The sequence below is a fragment of the Chiloscyllium plagiosum genome, chromosome 20 (assembly GCF_004010195.1).
Source record: "Chiloscyllium plagiosum isolate BGI_BamShark_2017 chromosome 20, ASM401019v2, whole genome shotgun sequence".
Classification (NCBI taxonomy): Eukaryota; Metazoa; Chordata; class Chondrichthyes; order Orectolobiformes; family Hemiscylliidae; genus Chiloscyllium; species Chiloscyllium plagiosum.
In genome coordinates, this window is record NC_057729.1 from 27,002,348 (window position 1) to 27,027,007 (window position 24,660).

The 24,660-nt window shown below is 43.0% G+C and overlaps 1 protein-coding gene across 6 annotated transcripts; it reads left to right on the top strand.

Moving 5' to 3' along the window:
• Window positions 1–1,343: 1,343 nt before the first annotated feature.
• On the top strand, window positions 1,344–24,660 carry LOC122560103 (protein FAM110B-like). 6 transcript variants are annotated; one of them, XM_043710338.1, is made up of 3 exons: window positions 1,529–1,872; window positions 7,572–7,636; window positions 22,616–24,660. In XM_043710338.1, the coding sequence occupies exon 3, from the start codon at window positions 22,823–22,825 to the stop codon at window positions 23,813–23,815; it is 993 nt and encodes a 330-aa protein (XP_043566273.1). In that variant the 5' UTR covers window positions 1,529–1,872; window positions 7,572–7,636; window positions 22,616–22,822; the 3' UTR covers window positions 23,816–24,660. The 6 variants fall into 6 exon arrangements, with proteins under 6 accessions (XP_043566276.1, XP_043566273.1, XP_043566272.1 ...); XM_043710337.1 differs by having other exon boundaries at window positions 7,580–7,636; XM_043710341.1 differs by lacking the exons at window positions 1,529–1,872; window positions 7,572–7,636 and adding an exon at window positions 1,344–1,424.

Sequence of the window (24,660 nt, forward strand, 5' to 3'; positions counted from 1 at the left end):
CTTCACTAACCAAGGCTGGTGTGGGAATTGGACCCGCTCTATTGAGGTTACTCTGCATTAGACACCAGCTGCAATTAGCTGACAATGGAGAAAATGAGCCAGTGATTATCTTTGTTTTCCAGGATTATCCTAGCATCGTAGTCAGTATTTGATATACTTTGTAGAGGACTCTTGATGGATGATTAAAACAGCTGTCTATCTGATTCACTGACGGGTGTCTTTTGGAATTAAGGAAACAAAATGGATACTACACCAAAGGAAATATCAGGCTGAGGAAGAAAGTGTTTTTATTGAGGCCGAGGCCATGGAGATGAGCAGTTGTGCTGAACAATAAAAAATATTGTCACGAATAAATGATGGCCAGATTCTTCATATCTCTAATGGCAGTTGTAACTGTGTAAATGCAATTTACTGCTCTGTAACAATGTACATTTGGAAGCAATTCAATAAGTAGATTGAATTGCTTTTCCACAGCCTAATGTATCCACCCTCAGTTCTATTTTAAGAAGTAATGGTCGACCCCACAAAGCGATAGTCTGGGAGAGCTCTGACGTTACCTTGCCTGTGGCTTCCATTTGAGTGCCGAATATTCAGGTGCAGTGTGGCAGGGTTTTGTTTTTGTCGCGTTGCCGTGTTTGTTCTGTATTTCACAATTTGCATTTAGATCATCAGCCTCCAGCACATCCTTTTTGGTCCTCTCCATAACGAGGAAGGGATGAGTTGGCTCTGCGGAACCAGCTTGGCGACACCCACCTGTTGTGAAAGCAGTGCCACAAACCTGCTTCTGTGGGTCACCATTCAACCTAAACATTTATTAAAATAAACGCACCGACTTCAGCTGGGGTTTCCGAGACGTATTTAAGTCATCTCAATCTTGTTGAACTAATTTGCTGCCTTTTTAAATGTGCTAATATCTCACTCAATACAATAGGTAATTATTGAGATGCTTTACTCGAGAGAACAGCTGAGGTCTTTTAAGAAACCAACTTCTCTCCAACCTGGCACCAGGTAAAGATACATCTGACATGAGCAACTCGTTCTCGGTGAGCGGACCCTGTATTTGGGAATACGTTGTTCATGTCAGTTCCATAGCATTACAACTCAACAATAAAAACAAGTAGTGCGATACATACATTTGCATGTTGTTAAATCGCTCTGCCTGAAACATGCATTGTTGTCCAAATAAAAATCTTACCGGAGAAATCTGGTTATTTATACAAGGATTTTTTTTTCAGAGATCTACCTCACCAATTTGAAATGTAATGGGAACAAGGCGGAGGGCTGTGTGGGTGGAGGTGACAGGGAAGATTGCATCAAACGCTGATTCAGTGCACAAAGGAAATCAGCCTTGTAAAGCTCTGATGGATGAACTGAATGAGGGAAAATCAGAATAACGTAGAAGGAGCGGATGAGAAGCTAAAGAGGTTAGAGCTTTTGGGTTCCTCACCGTGGGATGTAGTGTCGCTCAATCCCAACGTGTAACACTCACACCATCGACAATGCATTTCCTTTCTCTTTGGAGTATCTAGGCTTTACTGGGGAAAATGTAAAGTCCCAATGTAACTCTCTTGCTATTGTTTAACACTGCATAGTCAAACCTTGAAGGCTGTAAGGATGTGAGCTTGAAAGAGTTAATGTTGTATTGGGTTGCTGCCCCGCCCACAGAATTACAGGAAATGAGTTCTTTGTCAAACGGGTGCAAATGAAACCAGTCCAGACAAGGTGGCAGGCTGAATAAGTGATTGGTGAGGGTGAGGCAATCTGGAGTTTACACTTTCAGATTTACCACAGAGATCCCTCGGCTGAAGTTGTACAATCATCTCCACGATCACAGACTCCGTAGCCCTGAAGAAGAGGAGTCTCTTTTTGCAGGTAAGTTACGTATATAAGGTTTTTTTTTCGTGTTTGATAGCTTTATATTCCAGTACGAAAGGTAAGTTAACGATTCAAAATAAAACTTTTACAACAAACAAGTGTTTAATTTTATGCTGAATTTGTATTTCTCTTTTTTTTTCTGATCAGTTCTACCACGAGTAATATCATGTGGAAAGTGAATAGGGTGTATCCACAGGCCCTTTGGTTTCACACTCAGATCGTACCCTTTCTGTGTAAGAGATTATTTATGGACAATGAGTATAGGAGCCTATTTACGGACCGTTTGTGTGGGAGGTTTTTTTTGTTGTTGGAGGGAACAGTGAGGCTATTTAACTGCAAGAATAACCATCCCGACTGCTCTCAGTCAGGCCGTTTGCTTCCGTGTATTGGATGTATGGCGATCGAAAAACGCCTTCTTTAGAAATGCATTCGGAATTTCACTGTATCCACTGCGCAGATACAATATTTCCCTCAGACGGCTGCTCGCGCAAGTAAAGTTGATCTAAATGGCTAGTTCTTCAGGGAAGAGTAACGAAATCTAGGGGCTTCGTACACATAATCCAGTCTGGCATAATTCAGTACTGCACACTACTGGGGGAGAGCCACATTGTTGGAAGTACGGTCTTTCGATAAAACACTAAACCAAGGTTGACTCCTTCCAATGTGTTTTCGGCCAATAAGACCTGACAATCCTTTTGGCAATTGTGTAGCAATTTTTGTTGGTTATCCCTTTGCAGTGTATGGGATGTTAGTGTGTAAATTGGCTTCCCTACTCTTCATGCTAGAACAGAAAGGAGCCCGTTAGCTGTCAGCTGGACTGCCAGTTTTTGATGCAGAGTGGTGCCAACCATAATAGTTCAATTCCTGTTCCAGCTGAGGTTACCATGAAGGAGTCTCATGGTGATCCTCAGGTTAAATGAGAGCAGACATTTGGTCTGGTAGGACTGTAGTAGTTTTATCTTAAGTTGCTATAAGTTAAAGCAACATTTATTTAATTGACTGTAAAATGAATTTAGTGTGTCCATAGATCATAAAAGACATTATAAATTCAGACTTTGTCTTATGTTTCCCTCCCAGCCCTTGTAAGAACATTTCAATTTATCTTTTAAAAGGCAGTTTGTGCTGGACACTTTCATTTGCCATTTAAAACAAAGCCTTAGACCCATCAAGTTTCAAAACAGGTCTATTCCAAGTTCTTTACTGGAATTTCATTCTATAAATGAACTTCTAATAATAGAGTATTACTTTGCTTCCATGTTGGTCATCAAGCATCTAGCTACTCAAATCCCATTTTCCAACACTTGACCCAGAGGCTTTTGATTGACAAGTATCTATCTAAACACTTCTTAAATGTAGTTCCTGCCTCCACCATCCTTTCAGGTAGTGATTTCCAGAACCCCCACCCCCAAACGTTTTCCTTTTAAACTGCTGCTAAACCTTCTACCCCTTTTACCTTACACCAATGTCCCCAGTTAATGACCATCCCCTCCCAACTAAGGATAAACATTCCTTCCTATCTATCTGTGCCTCTCATAATTTTGTAGACTTCAATCAGGTCTCCCCTCAGCCTCCTTTGCTCTAACCCCAGTCTGTGTAATCTCTCTCTTTGTCGCTGAATTGCTCCAGCCCATGACGATCCTGGTGAATCTCCCCAGTAGGTTCTTCAGATCAGTTATACCTTCACTGTAGTGTGGCTATTGGAACTGCACACAGTACTCAAGCAGTGGCCTAATAAGTGTTTTGTACAGCTCCCATCATATTCTCCCTACACTTCAATGTCTTGACTAATAAAGGCAAGTACCCCATGTGCCTCCTCAACCACCCAATAACTTGTTCTGTTGCCTTCAAGGATCTATACATACACACGGAGGAACCTCAGTACAACCTTTGGTCCTACCATTCATCATGTACTCCTCTGCTTGTTACTCCCACCAAAATGTCACCCTTCACAATTATCAGGATTAAGGTTTAGGGTGTAGGTTTGCTCGTTGAGCTGTAGGTTTGATATCCAGACGTTTCATTACCTGGCTAGGTAACATAATCAGTGGCGACCTCCAAGTGAAGCAAAGCTGTTGTCTCCTGCTTTCAGGATTAAACCACCACCTGCCAGTGTTTTGCTCATCTGATCTGCCCTTCTATATTGTCTCATAGTGCAAGGTATCCTTCCTCGCTATTTACCACACGAGTTTGCAATCTGCAAATCTACTGTTCTAACCTTCTATATTCAAGTATAGATCATTTATGTACACTACAAAAAACAAGGGACCCAGCAACTGATCCTGCAGTATGCCTCTGGACACATGCTTCTAGGTACAAAACAATGCAGAGGGTGGTGCGTGTATGGAATGAGCTGCCAGAGAAAGTGGTGGAGGCTGGTACAATTGCAACGTTTAAAAGGCATCTGGATGGGTCTATGAATAGGAAGGGTTTACAGAGATATGGGCCAAGTGCTGACAAACGGGACTAGATTTGATCGACATGGATGAATCAGACCGAAGGGTCTGTTTCTGTGCTGTACATTTCTATGAGTCAATTACCCTTGGCCTCCTGTCAGTAAGCCAATTTTTGATCCAATTTACCAAATTGCTCTGGATCCAGTGAGTTCTTATCTTTTTGATCAGTCTTCTTGTAAAGCCTTTGCATGGAAATTGAAAGGAATAGGGTTATAGAACTGCATACTTTTTAATAATGTGTACATCCCAAGAATACATGTTACACACAACAACATTTAGCCCGTTCCTAATACTTGTTGAGTAATTGGGGGTGAACACTAAGCTGCAGTCCATGTGGTGCAGATAAGCCCTGATGCTGTTTTAAAAAAAGGAGTTCCAGGATTTTGACCAATGATCAATGTAAGAATGGTGATATTGTTCTAAGTAAGGGTGGTGTGCCAGCAGGGGACTTGGAAGTAGTGGTGCTCCATGTCCTTGTCCTTTTAGGGTAGAAGTAAGGAATTTGAAAGGCTTTGTTAAAGAAAGCTTGGTGAATTGCTGCAATGTATATTGTAGATCATTCAGACAGCTGCCATTGTATGCCAATGGTAGAGGGAGATAATATTTAAGGTGGTAGATTGTGTACTTGCATGGTGGCTCAGTGGTTAGCACTGTTGCCCATTATTTGAATGAGCTTTATTTTTACAGAAGAAACCATTCCTTTTTTATTGTTTATATTTTCTCTAAACTCTGAGTAAGGGACCTAGCTTTGATGCCACCCTTGGGTGACTGTCTGTATGGCGTTTGCATATTCTTCCCATGTCTGCATGGATTTCCTTCAGGTGCTTTAGTTTCCTCCCACAGTCCTAACATGTGCTGGTTAGGTGGACTGGCCATGGTGTCTGGGAATTTGTAGGTTAGGTAGATTAGTCATGGGAAATGCAAGGATAACAGGGATAGGATAGGGGCTGGCTGGGATGCTCTTCAGAGGGTCAGAGTGGACTCGAAGGGCTGATTGGCCCACTTCCATACTGGAGAGATTCTTTGAACTAAAGTAAATTATACTAAAGGAAAAATATTGCAAATGCCTGTATGGAGACCTAAAATGTATAAAATAAGATATTAGAATTTAAGTGTATGCAGCAACAGGAAATACTGCATGGTTAACTTATCTGGATCACAAGATGGAAGTGAATTGTATTGTATAAAATTTCTTTGAAAAAGTAGCTAAAACAATGAAGGAGTTGCTGTATGTGTTCATGAACTATTAGATATTAATTAAAATGAATTGTTACCTCAAAGATCATAAATGAATGGAATGTTTAACTTTTGTTAATTTCGTGCTCTGCCTGTTAACTATAACAGAACTATTTTCATTTTTGAACATCACATTTATAATTACCGACTTCTCCACTGCAGCTCACCAGTTTTAAAAGTCTGAAAATTGTATGATTTCTGGAACAGTTCAGCTTATTTGTAGGGCAGGTCAGGGATGTGGTGGATGGTGGTCTCATGCTGATGCAGGGCGAGTGAGTGAGTCTTTTTGGAAAATGGACTAGCAGCAAGCTGCTGTATGTTTTGTGAACCCTACTGCACCCAATTATGTCGACTCTTGTCTATGTCCTTAATCAATGCATTTATGAGGGCTGTTGTTTTACCTTTAAATAAATGGGCCTGAGTCTTTGCATAAATACTTTCACAACACACTTTGTGAAAATGTTTCATACATTCCTCATTCCTGATGCATACAAAATAGTTCATTTACTCAAAGGACTCAGTGAATGTCCTATTTGATATGACTGAGGAATTTATTGCAAATATGCATGCACTCAGTTATGACAATTGGCACCTTACAATATGCAGATATTTTTAATCAATCTGTTCAGATATGTTAGGGCATACAACTGGAGCAGGTGTACCTGAATTCAAGCCTTCTGGCCCAGAGCTAGGGACATTACCACTGCTCGACAAGAGCCCTCACTAGTAACATGTATACCTAGATTTAGGATTGAACAAAATGTCCATTCTTTGGCTTTTTGCAATTCATATTTGTGTACTTTTAAAATATACTCATGAAATAGATAAAACATTAAAATGAATTCCCTGATCTCACACTCCATTGAGGACCTGTGAATCAATGAAAATATTATTGATTTTACTGATGTGGTGTGAGCATAGTATAACATTTTACCTCGTCTGCAAATAAACATTTTGTATGTTGTAGTGTAACAGTGAACTAAGGCATTACTGGATCAGGCTGCACCTGAAATAAGTGACTGTGATATTAGAAACTTAGTTTACAGCTGTTTGAAGAAAATTAATTGGAATATGTATTATTTGAATAATAGTATTTAAATAAGAATGAATTTGCTAACTTATTGAAATAACTCCAGAGGCTGGTATCCCACCAAGTTGCCCATTATTTACACATAGAGAGTCCTTGATGCTGACCCAGCTCCCTTAGAGCTAAATTTGAGTGAACAGAATGTCTGATACTCCTGCTCTTTTTTTTTTTCCATTTACCCACACACTACCGCCTAACTGCGGTAGTGCTTATTTTTCCCCCAGCACCCATGTTGTGTGTGTGCAGGTGTGGGACACAGTGAAAGACACAAGATACTCCTGCTCTTTTTTTTGACGTACATTAAGCACTGACAATGCTCACATCTTACAAAAGAATAAGAAGAAATTACTGTGTACATCCAGAGCAACATGGCTTCAATATTCTAAATTACATTTTAAGTCTGGCATTTATCGCTCTAATTTAAAATAACTCCACAGAGGCTGGTATCCCATCACCCAGTCACCCTTTATTTACGTATGCATAGTACTTGACATTGGTCAGGCTCCCTCAAAGCCAGCTCTCAGAGCGAACAGAACCTCTAACACTCCTGTTTATTTTTTTTCTTTTCTTTTTTATCCCGCCTAACTGCGGTAGTGCTTATTTTTTTTCCCAGCACCCATGTTGTGTGTGTACATCTGTGAGACACAGTGAAAGACACAAGATACTCCTGCTCTTAGCTGTCACCCAGTGCTCCCTGATTGGAACAGATTAACAACCCAAATCATGGAACTCCTAAGCTATGAGGTCCACCTGGCTGACTTTGTTACATTCATTACAGTTATGTCATAACATACTGTTTCATCAAAGTAATAATTGTCTTTTTATTGAGACAGAATTTAGAATTTATGTTCAGTGCAGGATTACTTTATCTCTTCTCTTTCATGATCTTTTGTTTTTACCTTGTGCTCACTTGATTCGAGGATCACAGATATCTTGCATGTTCGCAACTTCTACGTTTGTTTCATGATCGATCCTCAAACTGAAGGTACAGTCATTAACTTATTCCCTTTCCGAATCAACTATTTTTTTCCTCAATAGTTTATGAAATGCCATTGTTAGGATTGATTTGAAGCAATGAAATCATGTCAGATTAATTGCATGACCTGTTTTAGATTCTAAAAATGTTTAATTGGTCTAACTGAGAACAGTAATATGTAAATTGGATTAGTCTGAATTATGAAGACAAATTGGAGAGGTTAGGCTCAAATTCCCTAATGTGTCAGGGTTTAATGAAGGTATTTCTAATAGTTAAAGCCATTTGTAGGTTGAATCAAAAATAACTATCCTCTGATAGATAAGTTTGTGGGTGGCACGGTGGCACAGTGGTTAGCACTGCTGCTTCACAGCGCCGGAGACTCGGGTTCAATTCCCGCCTCAGGCTACTGACTGTGTGGAGTTTGCACGTTCTCCCCATGTCTATGTAGGTTTCCTCCGGTTGCTCCGGTTTCCTCCCACAGTCCAAGATGTGCATGTCAGGTGAATTGGCTATGCTAAATTGCCCGTAGTGTTAGGTAAGGGTAAATGTAGGGGTATGGGTGGGTTGCGCTTCGGCGGGTCGGTGTGGACTTGTTGGGCCGAAGGGCCTGTTTCCACACTGTAATGTAATGTAATCTAATCTAAAGTTCACAGTAAAAAAGATAACTTTAAAACTAGAATATCACTCAACAGGTTATAGTCCAATGGGTTTATCTGGAAATACTAGCTTTCGGGAGTGCTGCTTCTTCAGGTAGCTAGTGGGATAGGATCATAAGATACTGAATTTATAGCACAAGATCATAGTGTCATGCAACTGGTATGATATATGGAATAAACCTAGATTTGCTTTAGAATGGATTGCAGGTTTCAATTCATTAATATGTAAATTCCCAAACTACTTTTAAATCACATTCTCGTGATAACGTAAGATTTTAGAAAAAAGTGACATCTTGGCTCAGACGATGCATTAAAGCATGAGGTTAGAGTCTGTCTGTATTCCAATCTTGAGTCAGACTGGTTCTATTTCCAAGGTAAGAAGTTATGAAATGTCACATGGATTGACTGCCTGCAGATTGTGTGTTTTTTTGAGCAAAATAGAATGTATCTGCAAATACAATTCAGCAAATGCAAATTCAGCCATTGACATATGTGTGTGCATGCATGTGAGGGAGAGAAAGAGTGTGTGCATGCTTGCTAAAGTGTGTGAGTGTGACATAGTGTAAGCCTGTGAGAGGCGTGTGCATCAATGTGAATCTAGGGTGGATGTGTGAGTATATAGTGTGGTGGGGTCACCTGTAGTGTGACATGAACCAAGGTTCTGGATGAGGCCATCCTCATGGGTATCAAACTTGGCTATCAGCCATTCACTCACAAGTCTATAGGGTGAATTTGCATTTGCCGAATGGTATTTGCAGATACATTCAATTTTGCTCAAACAAGTACACAATCTGCAGACAGTCAATCCATGTGACATTTTAATGGGAGATTGTTTTTATTGTGATGGTTTATTGACAGGTGGGGTAAGCATGGAAGCTTGTTTTTGGTTCAAGATAATCAAGACACTGACAAAACCCTGAATTCAAAAATTTTAGGCAGTTTGGAGGAGACCTGACTGGAGTTGGAAGGAAGTACAGTTTTCCTCCGAGAAAGGAATATAGTTTAGTTCAGGAAAAGCACAGTTACCTCAGTATAAATGTTAAGTTTGTACGCCTTGCAAACCATGAGAGATTGGTTAGTAATCTGCAGGCCATCAGAAGCTGAGAAAATCTAAGCTCTAATTTGTGAGTATTCATGTAAGAAGATTTCACAGCATACTGGAGAGAACTAGGGAGAATTGGTTAAGTTGAATTTAAAGGTTTGACAGAAGTAATTTCTCCAGATTTTTTCTCTGTAAAGAATGATGTCAGGAAATAAGGTGAGTCTTTGTTTTGATGTGCAGTTTGAGAGCTTCTAAACTTTGTTCTATTTTTAGATTGTTTTTTTTTCTTATTCTTGTTTTTACTTTTTGTAATGCACCTGTTTACTAAAGAAACTCTGCAGCTGAGTATGACCAACATATCAACTAAAATTAGGGAAAAAAGCATGATTTATTAAGCCATTTCATCTAGGACTCTGTCTTGTCTGGTGGTACCATAAACAGGGATCACAGCAATTTCAAGGTGATTAACTTCCCATGTTCACAATAATCATTTAATCACTTTTCTGACATGGATGTTACCTGCCACTTCTCTTTCCAAACATAGATGTTATGCAAGTCCTGCTGTAGACTCTTATGACTTGCTTTGTATTGGAAATGTTGTAGATGGGGTTGAGCACTAGAAGAATCAATAAACAGTCCTGCTATCTTAAGGTCAGGAACAGAAGGTCATGAGCGAAATTGACTAAGATGGTTGGGTGAGGAATATCCCTGAGAAACTCAGTGATTTTCTTCCATAGTATCCTCAAAGAAGTGGAGGGTATATGGAGGATATATTGACCTGTCTAATTCATGATTGTTGTTTTTCATTAAGCTGTCAGTTTTGGATCAGGGAATCCGTACTCTTGCTGCTAAATCAGAAGGTTACGAGTTTGAGTCCCATTCCATAGGTTTGAACATAAGATTTAGCCTAGCACATTAGTGCAGTATTGGGTAAGTACAGCAATGTCAGAGGTCCTGTTTTTCAGGTGCCTGTAAGGCCACCTTATGTGGACATAAAAGATTCTGTGGACATAAAAGATTCTGTAACATTATTTGAAAGTAAGTGGAGGTGGTCCCTTAGTGACCTGGCCAATATTTATCTGTCAACCAACACCCAAGCTGCATCATTGATTTAATTCCTGTATGCAAATTGTCTACACCTTAAACATATTTATTTGGCTTTACAAAGTTTGGAGAAAGTAAAAGTTATTATTTAAATGCAAGGGTTTTTTTTGGTAACGCTACAGAACTACTACCCTAAAGACCCTAAATCCAGCTAAATTCTTTTTAAAACGTCATTGGTTTATATTGTCATTGGTTATTAGAACTATAATTGCCTAATTTTTGATTTGATTTTATTATTATATGTACCAAGACAGAGTGAAAGTATTGTTTTATGTGCTTGCTTGTCTCACTTTAAATATATGTACTTAATTTTTAGTATATATACTAAATTTACCTGCTTTCTAATCTGAAATCAAGTGGCCGTGGATTTCTCTGTTCAACTAAGCAATGAAGTAGGAAAACCCAAAATATCACTTCAAATTAAACCAAGGATATATAAAATAGCAATGTGCAAGAACTCAATTCAATTACTTAAATTGATTCATTCTCCTGAGGGCTATATTTCATAATCTTGGATTCTGCAGCACTGTCAGGGTGGGATCGACGTTGGGGGTGGGGGACAGTAGTCTGTTTGTTGTCTCTTTGACTTTATACCTTTGCCATTGTCTCTCTTTCTATTTGTCTCTTATTGAAAGACTGCAATATTCATATCATCACACTTGTTATTGTAAGTCTTACATTGGGCAGAGATTCTAGGTTTCTTTTGTTGAATGTTTCATTAGGGATCATTATTTAATTTCAGCTGACTGCAACTAATTGGTTTTGTCCTGACTTGCCCATTTCCATAGCACCTAGCATATACATAATGTGACTTTAAAGGTATAGAAGAGTGTTCTGGTACATTCAATATGTGCTCCAGTCTAAAATCATTTTGATTTTGCAAGGACATGCAAAGCTAATAATAAAAAGAAACATTTTAGGTTTGACATTAATTTATTAATGTACCACCAATTTCTTTGAAGGAAATTTGGTAAACAAGTCTTCATACCAATGCTAAATGATTTCTGAAATAACAGTATCCCATCACCAAGTCACCCTTCTTTTACCCGTAGAGAGCCCTTGACACTGATCCAGCTTCCTCAAAGCCAGCTCTGTTTGAACAGAACTGATTCTTCTGTTTATATCTGTCAACCAGGACTCTCTGGACCAGATCAACAGCCCAAGTCAGGGAACTCATATTCTGTGAGGTGCACCTGGCAGACTTCATTACAATCGGAGTCCAAGGACATAGACATTTTACTTTTTTTTGTAGCACCTCCTGGAACAGCACGTAACACACAGTAGCTCACCTCTTGTATCCGGAGCACTTTGGACGAAATTTATTCTCCTCTTCAGACAGCAAAGGCATCTGCCATGTCCCCCTCAGATTCAAAGGTATCTCCAAAGCTTGACAGAAAAGGGAGAACCCACAGGTTCTAGAATAGTTGGAAAGGCAGTGGAAGAGCTGGCATGTTTTGCTCCTGCACTGTTTGAGTTTGCAGCTTTCATATGGTCTATGTGCTTGTTCAGGACCTTCACTGGAGCTGACCTCACGTTGACCATGCGTCTTACAAATGCAGGATATTCCCATGTTTTCTACACCTAACTTCATCCCCTGTCTCTCTCATTTAGTGGAGTCTTGTGTCAGGTGTTGGTGTTTCTGATGTCATTTCACCCTCCTAGCCAGGTCTGGGGAGATCAGATTTAACCTGGTGCAGAGTCTCTTCTCCCTGTAATATGACATCCTATACTGTGACCATATTATAACTCCAAATAAGACCACCAAACCTTCCTTCTCTATCTGGGCGTATTTATGCTTTGCATTAGCCAAAGTCCTGGATGCATATGCTACTGGGTGTTCCTCTTCATTGGGCCACCTTTGAGCTCATACTACCCTGATACAGTACAGAGTGGCATCACCTGTCAATACCAAATCTCACTTGGAATCATTGTGTGCGAACACCTGAGATAACGATAGCTGTTTTTTCACTTCCCTGCAAAGTATGCTTTGGCTATGTGACCATTTCCAAGGCTGACCCTTTAAGAGTTCATAGAAAAGTGCCTGGCTGGAGGCCAGGTTAGGTGTGAGCTTGCTGTAATAATTCACCAGCCCAAGGAAACAGCGAAGCTCTGGTGCAGGCTTGGGAGCCAGGCACATTTGATCACCCTTGCTTTATCTTTCAACCCAGTCTTGTCGACTTTGTAGCCCAAGTAGGTCACTTGGGGTGCCTGGAACACCCATTTTTCCCTAAGGCATACAATCGCTAGGGAGAAATGTTCAAGGATAATGTGCAAGTTCTTTGAGTACACCTCATTGGTCTTCCCTGTTATTAGCACATCTAGGTAAATGGCGACTCGGTGTAGATCTTGTAAAATGTTCTTCATAGCCCACTGAAAAATTGCACATGCTAACGATACCATAAATGGTAGTCTCACATCGGTACAAACCTTGATGGGTATTAATTCTAGCACAATTCTGGGAATCTTCATCTAACTGCAATTGCAAGTACACATGGCTCATGTCCAGCATTGTTACGGACAACGAACTGCCTGCTTTGAGTATAAATCCTCAATGCAAGGTATTGGATATTTATCCAGCTGTTAAGTGGTTTACCATTTGTTTAAAATCCCTAGTAGAAAGTGAGGACTGCAAATGCTGGAGATCAGAGTTGAGTGTGGTACTAGAAAAGCACGGCAGGTCAGGCAGCATCCAAGGAGCAGAAGAGTCAAAGTTTCAGGTATAAGCCCTTCATCATTAGGGCTTAAAGTCCCTACAAAGATGAATTGATCTATTGGGCTTCACATTCGGAATGGCCAGTGCTGCCTATTCCGCAAACTGGACTGATTTGACGATTCCTTCACTTTCCAGCCTTTACTTTTGCCTGTTAGGGAAATAGCTTTGCACAGGTCCTGCAGAATCATGGAATTGTTCCTGGTCAAAATGCAAGATGGCCTTGGCTTCTATGATATCCCTAGACCTTCCTGATTAACTTCACGATTTTTAATTAGGAATTCACTCGGGCAGCCGTTTTCTAATCAAACATGTTGCGCCAATCTAGTTGAATCTTTCCTCAACCAGTTTTGCCCCTTCTAGCTCAGGCCCAAGCCTTTTTTAATGCAATCAGTGCTTCTTGTTAGAGACTGGAATCAATGTCATGCACTTAATCTGTAAAGGTTTCCCAATATAGACTCTCAGACTAGCTGAGATCTTGTGCAAAGGTTGGAGTCCAGTTTGTTAAAAACTGGTTCTGTGATCACAGTAACAGCTACACCAGTATCAACCGCCAGGTGAACGTTTAACCAGATATTTATTTTGGTTCTGATTTGGATGTTGCTAAGCAAATTGACTGTTCCAAACCAGATGTATGCGAACCTTCCAGGGTGTGCACTCACCTGGATATCAGCCTGAGTTCTCTTACTCCATTTAGGTCTAGTGGGGATTCTTTTGCTGTCTTGAGTCTGCATATCGGCGGCAACTACAATGACTTGCTGGTCTGGATCATGAAGAAAGCTTTAATTGTTTCGCCAAGGCTTGGTTTAGCTTTGGAGTTTTGTTGTGGGCTGACCAAACATTCTCTGTTCAGAGTCAAATAAGGATTCTGGATAACCCAACATGGAAAACAGGGGAAAAAAATGTGGCTGTGAGAGCTACTGTTGAGGTATTTTCAATTTGAGCAGATTCTCATTTCTGGAACAATTACTGTTTTATAAGCTTTAACATTTTTTCTCAAGTTCCAAAGCAGAGATCAAAACAACAGCACTTTTTAAAAAGGAGGAAGAGACAGCTTGTTATTTTACCACATGGGAGGCAAAATAACAAGCAGTAAATTTACACAGCTGACTGCCTCCGCCATTTAGTTTCAAGTATCTCTGGCCATCAGAGTTCATTCTAAGTGGATGAATAGGAATGGTTCAGAGGAATATGGGCCAAATGCTGGCAAATGAGATGAGTTTAATTTAGGATATCTGGTCTGCGTGGACGAGTTGGACTGAAGGCCTGTTTCCATGCTGTTCAATTCAATGACTCTATATGTCCTGAGTGAAGCTATGCTTCCCAGTGGTGTTTCCCAAGCTCAGCCAGCCTGGCAAGTGTCCACTTCCATTTGAATACCTAACAACTCATATGCTCCACTTGCCACATTTTCCCATGATAAAGCCAGATGTAGTGCCTGTTTGAAGTCCATTTGGGCTTCAGTTAGGCAGCTTTGCATGGTTACATCATTAACCCCACTCTAGTCGCCACTGAAATTAGTCCATAAAGACTGGTACCCCATCACCAAGTCACTTTTTATTTACGTATAGAGAGTCCTTAACACTTGAGCTCTCAGTGAACAGAACATTTCACTACTGTTTTTTTTCAATTTATATTTTTATTTTATTAACCAGTACAAATTACAAAACCAGTTAACAATGAACAGCAGTTTACAAGAAACAGCAATTTTCAGGGGAAAGTGGCAGCAAAGCCAGATTCCAAACTCCACCATACAACCCTTTCACAGGGAAACAAAGAACAAACCTCAAATCCCACCTTATTTTATAACAGTAGACACAATCACAGACAGTCCGATAAACTGAACAATAAAAGTGCATATAGCACAGACATCCCGGCAACCCACCTGTCCCTCCCACCTTCCGGCCACTCAAAGGCACTCCATCCCATGCCACTTCCAGCTCTCAGTCTACCCCACGCCCTTTCAGACCACCCATAGGACAGCTTGTTCTACTTCCCCAATCTCCCCTTCCTCCTCCCCCCCACAGACAACAGTGATCAGGACGGCCTACCCACGTTCCGACTTCCCTAACTGCCCTCTCACACCTTCCGACCACCTCTTGGACAGTCCACCCCGGTACCTACATGGGGTGACAGCACTGAGGAAGGCCTACCTGCCTTCCGGCTCAGTCCACCCCTACACACCATCTGGCTCTCACCCGTCCCAATGCACCATCCAACCTGTGGACTGCCATGACCACTTTCCAGCCACCACTAGAAAAGCCCAACCCTCTCCCTGGGACAATGGATGTATGGAAGCCCACAAGCCTTCCGGATATCAGCCTGTCCTAACGTACGTTTTGGCTCTCAGCCACTCTGACACCTTCCAGCCACCTCTAGGACAGCCCATCCCGATTACCCCTTCTTGGGATGACAGCACTCCGAACAGCCTACTCACCTTCTGGTTTACAGGACGGCCTACCCACCTTCTGGCTGTCAGGATGACAGCTTTCAGGATGAGCAATGAATCTTCCAGCTCAGTGAGCCCTGCTAGACCCAGGGACACAGGTGATAAACCCAACAAGCAACAAGACAGTCAATTACCAACAAACAGAGTCCTTTCTGTTCCAGAGTCAGTTATCATAAACAGTTCTCTTAAATGCAGAGTCCATTCCCAGGAATTGAGTCCACTCCAGGATGCAGAATGCATTGTCAAAGAGAGTCCACAACCAAAGGCAGAGTCCACTCCGGTATGCAGAGGCCACTCCTGAAGGCAGCAAATACACACCCCACAGCGCACACACACACAGAGACAGGTGTTCAGACACCATAGAGGCCTGGTTTATCAACAGAACCAGGCCCACTCACAGGAATTCAGTACATTGTAAAGGTGTAGTCAACTCATAGGGGTTTGGTCCACTCCCAAAGGCAGAGTCAACTCCCAAAGGCAAAGTCCAGGATGCAGCAAATGCTCACCTCCCAGCACACGCACACACACACACGTGTTCAGTCTTTACAGAGGTCTTGTCAACTGACGAAGGGCCAGGCATACCCACAAGAACAGCTCATCTGGAAAGGTGCACTCTCTCACAGGGGTCCAGCCCAAACACCAAAAGTGAAAACGTGCAAAAAAAAAAGAGAAAGAAAACCAAAGTTCAGGGGTTAAGCCCTGCCACAAAAATCAGCATAATCCTTTTCTCAAAGGAAAAGAGTGAACACACAGGCTGTAACCAGCTAATGAAACAGTTCCCTAATGAGAACTGAAATACACAACTGTACATCAGGCAGTTTAGAAATCAGTCCTCAGTTAAAAAGGAATGCCAGTTAACAAACCGACTGTGTAGATCAGCCAGTTCAGGAATCAGGTTGTCCCCAAAAAACAAACCAACAGCAGCAGTACACATTGGCTGTGTGACCAGCCTGCTCAGAGACAGTCTCCTCCCTGACAAATGGAGAGTCCTTTCTGCTGACCCTGCTCCCTCAGAGCCAGCTCTGAGTGACAAAACCTCCTGCTTATTTTATTAAACAGTTCATAAACAAAGCAGCAGTTCACAAAAAAAACACTATATACAGGGGAAAGAGCAGCAAAGCCAAACCCCATCATTCAACCAGTTTTCAGGGAGATGAGGACAACCCTCAAGTTCCACTTTCAGTCAAAGATAACTAACAAACACAGACAAGACAGTATAATCAAATGAGAGAGTGCATAGAACACAGACCCAATACAGCTTAAAGGAAAGACAACTAACACCAGCTCACACTACATACTAATCAGACCATCCTTGGCTAGCCTTCCTGGAGAACAGCGATTGGCCTTCTGGTCCCTGGCTGCCCTGTGTACTGACCGACCCTCCTCAGGTTTGCTTTCCTCCAGGCTGGTCGTCGACCACCTAGCTCCCAATCACATCGCATACTGACCGGACTACCCCAGGCCACTTCCTTACGAGCTGGTTATTGGCCTTCCAGTCTCCAGCCACCCTGCGTACTGACTGACCTTCCCCAGCCCACTTTCTTCTGGCACAGTCGCCTGCCACTGGCTCCTGGTCACCCCACATACTAACCAGCCAATCCTGACCTGCTTTCCTTCCAGCACCCAGCTGGCCCACATACTGACAGATCCTTTCCCCTGGCCAGCATTCCTATGGACCAGCCATTGGCAGTTTGCTCCCAGTATCCCTGCATACTGACTGGTCGTCTCCCAGTCGGCCTTCCGATGGGCTGCTATCGGCTTCCTGGCACCGCCTGCCCTGCGTACTGACAGGCTCCTCTCGGCCTGCTTTCCTCCAGGCTGGTCATCGATCCTCTGGCCCCCAGCCAGCCCGCGTACTAGCTGACTCTCCCCTGACCAGCTTTCCAAGAGCACGCTATCGGCTGCCTCGCCCCCAGCCACCCTGTGTAGTAACAGATGCCTCCCCAGCCTGCTTTCACTCCAGGCCAGTCATCGATCCTCCAGTTCCCGACCGGCCCACTTACTGACTAGCCCACTCTAGCCTGCACTCAAACACGGTTACAAAACCCACGTACATTAACAATTGACAATCCTCACCATTCGGTTTCCAGTATGAAGGCAGAGTCCCTGTCTGAAAGCAGCAGTTGCTCACCTCCCAGCACAAACACAGGTGTTCAGTCTTTACAGAGGCCTAGTCACCCATAAAGGACCAGGCCTACCCATATAGGACCAGCTCATCTGGAAAGATGTATTTTTTTCCTCACAGGGACTCCAGTCTAAACACCAAAAAAGAGAAAACACATTCAGAAAAACAACAAAAACCAGAATGCAAGGGCTAAACCCTGCCACAAAATCAACATAGTCCTTTTCTCCTAGTGAAAGAGTAACACACAAACTGTAACCAGCCAGCGAAACTGAGTACAAGAGTTGGGAGGTCACATTACAACTGTACAAGGCATTGGTAAGGCTACATTTAAAGTGGTGTGTACAATTCTTGTTGCCATGCTACAGAAAGAATGTTATTAAATTGGAAAGGATGCAAAACAAATTTACAAGCATGTTTCCAAGACTGGAGGGTTTGAGTTGTAAGTAGAGGCTGAGGGGTTATACAGGTTTATAAAATCATAAGGACAGAGATAACGTGAATAGCAAATGTCTTTTCAGGGTAGGGGAATTAGAGGTCATAGGTTTCAGATGAGAGGGAAAAATTTAAAAAAGGTACGTTCCCTAGATGCTGCCTGACCTGCTGTGCTGTTCCAGCAATAAAGTTTCAGCTAGGGGAATTAGAGGTCATAGGTTTCAGATGAGAGGGAAAAATTTAAAAAAGGTACCCGAGGGGGAGCTTTTTCACACAGGTTGGGTGTGCATATGGAAGAAACTGCCAGATAAATTGTTAGAGGTTAGTACAATTACAACATTTTAAAGGCATTTGGACAGGTATATAGATGGGAAAGATTTAGAAGGATATGGACCAAATGCAGGCATATGGGACTAGTTCAGTTTTGGAAACCTCATTGGTATGGATAAGGTGGGCTGAAGGTACTGTATGCCTCTATGACTGAAACAACAGTTCCTTAATGAGAGCTGAATTACACTTGTAACACATTGACAGTTCAAATCAGCCAGTTTAGAAGTCAGTCCTCAATAAAAAGGAATACCAGCACTACTGCTGTTCGGCGATAGTGTGGGGGGAAAAGAGAAAGAAAGTAATTTTTTAAAGATAATAAAAATACCAGTTGACAAACTGACTATATGGTTCAGCCAGTTTAGGAATCAGATTCCCCAAAAACACAAACCAACAGCTTTAGTACACACCCCTCCCTGACACTAATGGAGAGTCCCTGATACTGATCCAGCTCCCTCAGAACCATCTCACAAAGAACCTCTGACACTCCTTTTTTTATTATTTTATTAAACAATACAGTTTAATAATTCAGCCAGTTCAGGAATCAGGTTTTCCCGCCCCCCCACAAAAAAAAGCAGAAACCAACAGCAACAGTAACACACTGACTATAACCCAGCCAGCACAGAGTCAGTCCCCTCCCTGACACAACAGGAGGGTCCTTGACACTGATCCAGCTCCCTCAGAGCCATCTCTCAGAGTGAGCAGAACCTCTGACACTCCTGTTTTTTTTAATTTTATTAAACAGTTACAAAAGAGTTTACAGAAAAACAGTCAACATTTACAGCTGTATACAACAGCAATTTTACAAGGGAGAGGAGCAGCAAAGCCAGGCCCCAAACCCTACCGTTCAACCAGTTTACCGGGAAATGAGGACAAACCTCAAATCCCAGTTTCATTTCATGACATTTGTACATGAAACAATCCAGTTATATAGGAAAATGCAGACAATACAGACCCAGTAAGCCCCCGATCCTCCCACCTTCCAACCACTCGGTCCACCCCATGCCCCTTCCAGTTCTCGGTCCGCCCTGACACCTTTCAACCACCTCTGGGGCAGCCCGCCCCGGTACCCACCCGGGGTGACAACGGTCAGGATGGCCTACCCGCCTTCACTAACCATCCTCAGCACCTTTTGACCACTTCTAGGACAGCCCTCCCTGTACCTGCCCGGGGTAACAGCGCTGAGGTCGGCTACCCGCCTTCTGGCTCTCGGTCTGCCCCTACATACCATTGGGCTCTCACCCATCCCGATGCGTCGTCCGGCCAGTGGGCTACCCAAACACACCTTACGGCCACCTCTAGGACAGCCCGTTCCCTTCCCCTGGGACGACAGCGTGCAGGGTAGCCCACAAGCTTTCCAGATCTCAGCCTGCCCCTACACGCCTTCTGACTCTCGGCTGCTCTGGCACACCTTCTGACCGCCTCTAGGACAGCCCGTCCTGATCACCCCTTCTCGGGATGACAACGCTCAGAACGGCCTACCCACCTTCTGGCTCTCGGGGCAACTGGCATCAGGATGGCCTACCCACCCTCCGGCTCTCGGGATGACAGCTTTCAGGATGACCCATGAGCTCCCCAGCTCACAGTAAGGCCTGCCAGATCCAGGGACACACAAGACAGTGCAAGTGATAGACCCAACAAACATCAGTTAATTATCAAAAAACACACAGAGTCCTTTTTGGTACACACAGAGTCCAGATATAATGCCTTCAAAAATATAGAGTCCATTCGCAGGAACAGAGTCCACCCCAGTTTACAGCATGCATTGTCAGAAGTGGAGTCCACTCCAAATTGCAGAGTCCACTCTCAAAGGCAGCAAATGCACAGCATGTAGGCGTTCAGTCTCCATGGAGTCCTGGCCCAGCCTTGGAAAACCAGGCCCACTCACAGGAACACTGTACATTGTACAGGTGCAGTTAACTCACAGGGGTTTGGTCCATTCCTGAAGGAAAAGTCTTCTCCCAAACTCCAGGATACAGCAAGTGCTCACCTCCCAGCACACACACAGGTGTTCAATCTTCAGAGGCCCAGTCCCAGGGCTAGGCCTCCCCACAGGAACAGCTCCTCTGGTAAAATGTATGTCTTCCACAAGGGCTCAGTCCAAACACCAAAAACAGTGAAGACACATACAAAAAACAAAGGAAACTAGAGTCCAAGGGCTAAGCCCTACCACAAAATTAACATTGTCCTTTTCTCAAAAGTAAAAAGAAAAAAGACTAACACACAGACTGTAACCAGCCAGTGAAACAATAATCCTTTAATGAGAACCAAGTCACACCTGAAACACATTGTGTGCATCAGGAGTTTAGAAATCAGTTCTCATTAAAGAAATACCAGTTAACAAACTGGCCAAATAATTCAGCCAGTTCAAGAATCAGGTTTCTCTCCCCTCCCCAAAAAAAAGCAGAAACCAACAGCAACAGTAACACACTGACTGTAACCCAGCCAGCACAGAGTCAGTCCCCTCCCTGATACAACAGGAGTGTCCTTGACACTGATCCAACTCCCTCAGAGCCATCTCTCAGAGTGAGCAGAACCTCTGACACTCCTGTTTATCTCTTTCAGATTAACAGCTGCAATCAGGCAATTCATATTCTAAGGTCCACCTGGCTGACCTCAATACAATGAGTACAGTTTCAGTTCAGTTAAAAATGCATACTGACTTAGAACAATTATGTTTTTGTAAAAAAAATTGTAGCAAAGTTAATCTGTAAAAGGCACAAATTCTGTAATCGGAGAGCAATAAGGCCCTCAGCTTACATTGAGAGAACTTGGGGCCAGCTTTCATCAACCACACAGTATCCTGGGATGCAACCAGTAAACCAACAGGAGGGAAAGTCTCCAGGGGCACAGCCACTGCCTCCGCCCTGCCCAATCCCATGCCCCTCATTTGTCAACAGCAGAAAGAAAAAGCACAATAGTCATGTGGAGGTAGGGCATGAACAACATCTGATTATGATGGTACACTTGTGATAAATTGATCCTTCTCTGCGGAGGAGAATCCAACTGATTTATGTTTCGAGAAGAAGTGAACAGTGCAATGTTTTGAATCCTTCATTGACCCAATATCTCCAATGCCTAAACGTTGATGACATGGATTCTTTTGATTCAGACAAAATGCCTTCTCAAGATTAATGATGGCAGCCTCACCCCACAGTTGATTTTTTAAAACCCACTCTCTGTAAGAAACAGGACACTGTCAAAGATGCCATCTGTTGGATGACACACTAAACTAAGGCCCTATCTATCCTCCTGGATATCTGTTAAATTTTCCAATTTTGGAAAAACTACAGGGTGGTTTGGCGAGTTAACCTGCCTGGTATCTGCTACTCCATTACCATCAGTAAATTAATTATCTGGTTATTTGTCTTGGTGCAAATTCAGTGAGGTGCTTCCTACATTACCACAGACTCTGTACTTCAAAAAACTATTTCATTGGTCGTAAAGTGCTTTAGAACATTCTGAGGTTGTGAACTCTTTAACAATATAAGTTCTTTCTTTTGCGTTAATTGGCCTGCAAATGTGTTTATTTTCTCGCCTCTGTCTTTCACTGGGAAACCCCTGGAGATTTCTTCAGCTGTGTCGGGTGAAGGTTCTCAGTGGAAAGTATTGCAGTCAGAATTTGTTTTCATATCAGAAACGGGGTCTGCGTGGATAATGTATGAGCACTTTTGCCACCTCGTTACTTCCTTCTGCCAATTTTCCATCGGGGCTTGTATTGCCAAAGTAACTACCCTGTCAGTGTTACAAAGGGCTGCTCACTGACCTCCCTGCTCCTGCTTATTTTCAGTCACTCCGTATGCCTGGTGAGTATTGGCCAACTTCCTGGGGGATCTACTCCTCGGCTTGGGGAAAAGCAGCCTCGGGCTAGTTTAAGCTGCACTGAATCAGTTAGAGGTCCTCTGCAACTGCTGACAGGTTTAGACATTTAACACTTTAAGTCGTGGAACAGGTTATTACATGAAGTATACTTATCGAGAAATCTGTGACATTGACTCGGTTACAGCAGGATAATGTGATCAAAAGGCGCAGGTTCGATGGAGTTAGTGTAAAGTTAAAACGGATTTGGCTCAGCCAATGGTTGGGACTTTGGGGGGGTGGTTCGGAAATTTAAAGTTCATCTTATTTTTCATTGTCTTTCAGAATAGTGGAGACGTTCACAAGACTGTGTAAACAGGAAGTAAGATAAACCTGGGAAATCCTGCCAGGAATTCGACCTGGTGAAATTACATTGGGATTTTTCACTGCTGCTTACAGCCCGTACTGCATGGGAGACCGACCCTGATAACTCCAATAACTCTGAACACATTGTGAATACTGAGCCCCAGTCTCTGGTTACCGAAAGTGATAATGCTGAAACAAGTGTCTGGACCTCCCACCTTCACCTCGGCGATGCCTTTCCGCATTCTGAACAAGGGACCTGATTATTTTCGAAAGCAGATGGAGAGCAGCAACAAGAAGCCGAGCGCGGTAGAGCGGCTGGAAGCTGATAAATTAAAATACGTGAAGAGCCAAAAAGTCGCGAATACTCGCCAGGAGCCAGTGAAAGCGAGTGAGCCGGTGCTGTCCCCTGCCATGAGGAGGAACTTTCACAGTCCCAGGAAAGCTCCGAGTGCTGGGCTCCGCAGGACCGAGAACGCAGATTGGAGGGGAGCCCTCAATTTGGAGACTCTGAGAAACCTCATTTATGAGAGTCCAAACGCGCCAGGGAGCCAGCCCGATCCGGCGGAACGGGCCAGCGAGTGTAGCCCGGGTAAGCTGCAGCGGTGCGGAGCCCCCGAGCCCGGGGAGAGGCTGGCGGCTGAGCTGCACTCCAGCAGTGTGCTGGTGCCGCCTCACAATGCAGCCGTCAGGAGGGTGGATGTCCGCCCCAATGTCAGCAGGGCCGGCTGCAGGGCACCGTGTCCCTCCGTGGTCAGGTCCAGGCTTTCCTCCACCACCAGCTCCAGGGGCTCGCCGAGGAAAGCCTACCCCGAAGCGGCTGCTTGGTCACAGCTCTCCCTGCACCGCTCCAAGTCGGACCTGAGCGACCGCTATTCCCGGGTTAGTGCCAACTTGGAGCGATTCTTCAACTACTGCGGCCTGGACCCAGAGGAACTGGAGAGGATGGAGATAGGGGAGTGCTTGGCCCGAGCCAGCTCTGATATCGTATCCCTGAAACTGTACAGCGCCAGCAACCTCAGCTCTGAGTACAACCGTTCCCAATACAGCAATGTGATTGAGGAGAGGGCGAACGAGCGCATCCCATATGGCATCTCCATCATTGAGCGCAATGCCAGGGTCATTAAGTGGTTGTACAGCTGCAAAGAAGCCAAGGAATCTCAGAGAGTGTCACCCGTATAACGGAGGAGGTCCTGGGACAACGGAGAAGGAACAGAGCCTAAAATTCCACGATCTTGCCTTTGATGAGGAACTCATAATTTCATGGAGACATTGAAATTTAAACTACTTATTACTGCCACCTACTGTGTTTAGTGGTATAATATATTGTAAAGGGCTGGCCAGTTTTATTTGGAGAATTTAAACTGTGAAAATAAAGACTCAACACATTGAAAACTTCAAATTGTAGTACAGTATGTTGCAGCTTGCTGAATATTAACTGAATAGAAATGGACAATTGATGTAATTTAGTTCAAAAATACACAGGAGATCTTCCATTAAATATGTGACTGAATCTACCACTAAACCAAAAACGAGGACCACGTTTTTTTACACCAGCTTTTTTTAACTAGTTAAGCTAGGCAAAATTACTCAAAGAATATGTTCATATCTACTTCTATTTGGTAAGTTTTTTTTAAAAAAAGCTTAAGAGTAGTAAGTAAAATAGCACATGTTTGAAATATGTAGCAGGTCCATTTTAGTTTAAGCCTTGGATATAAAGTCTTAATTCAAACGAATTGTGTCTACCCCAAATGTTACATCATCCCTCTTTCAGATAGACTTTGCTGAACTTCAGTTTCCAGGCAGTGGGATGTTACTTTCCTTTCTGTGGTATGTTATCAAGAATAAAGGCTACACTACAAATACCTTACTGGTAACAATCTGCTATGTACATGCATCTCACGTGAGAGGTTGGTTTTGTTATTTCTGTATCTTTGTGAATTTTGTATATATTTAAAGACTGCAATTTGATATTTTGCTACTGTTTTAAATTAACTGTCAATAAATGTGGGTTTCAGTGTTCAATA

Excerpts from the sequence above, each read along its gene's own strand:
- LOC122560103 (XM_043710341.1), top strand. The coding sequence starts at position 22,823 with ATGCTGAAACAAGTGTCTGGACCTCCCACCTTCACCTCGGCGATGCCT.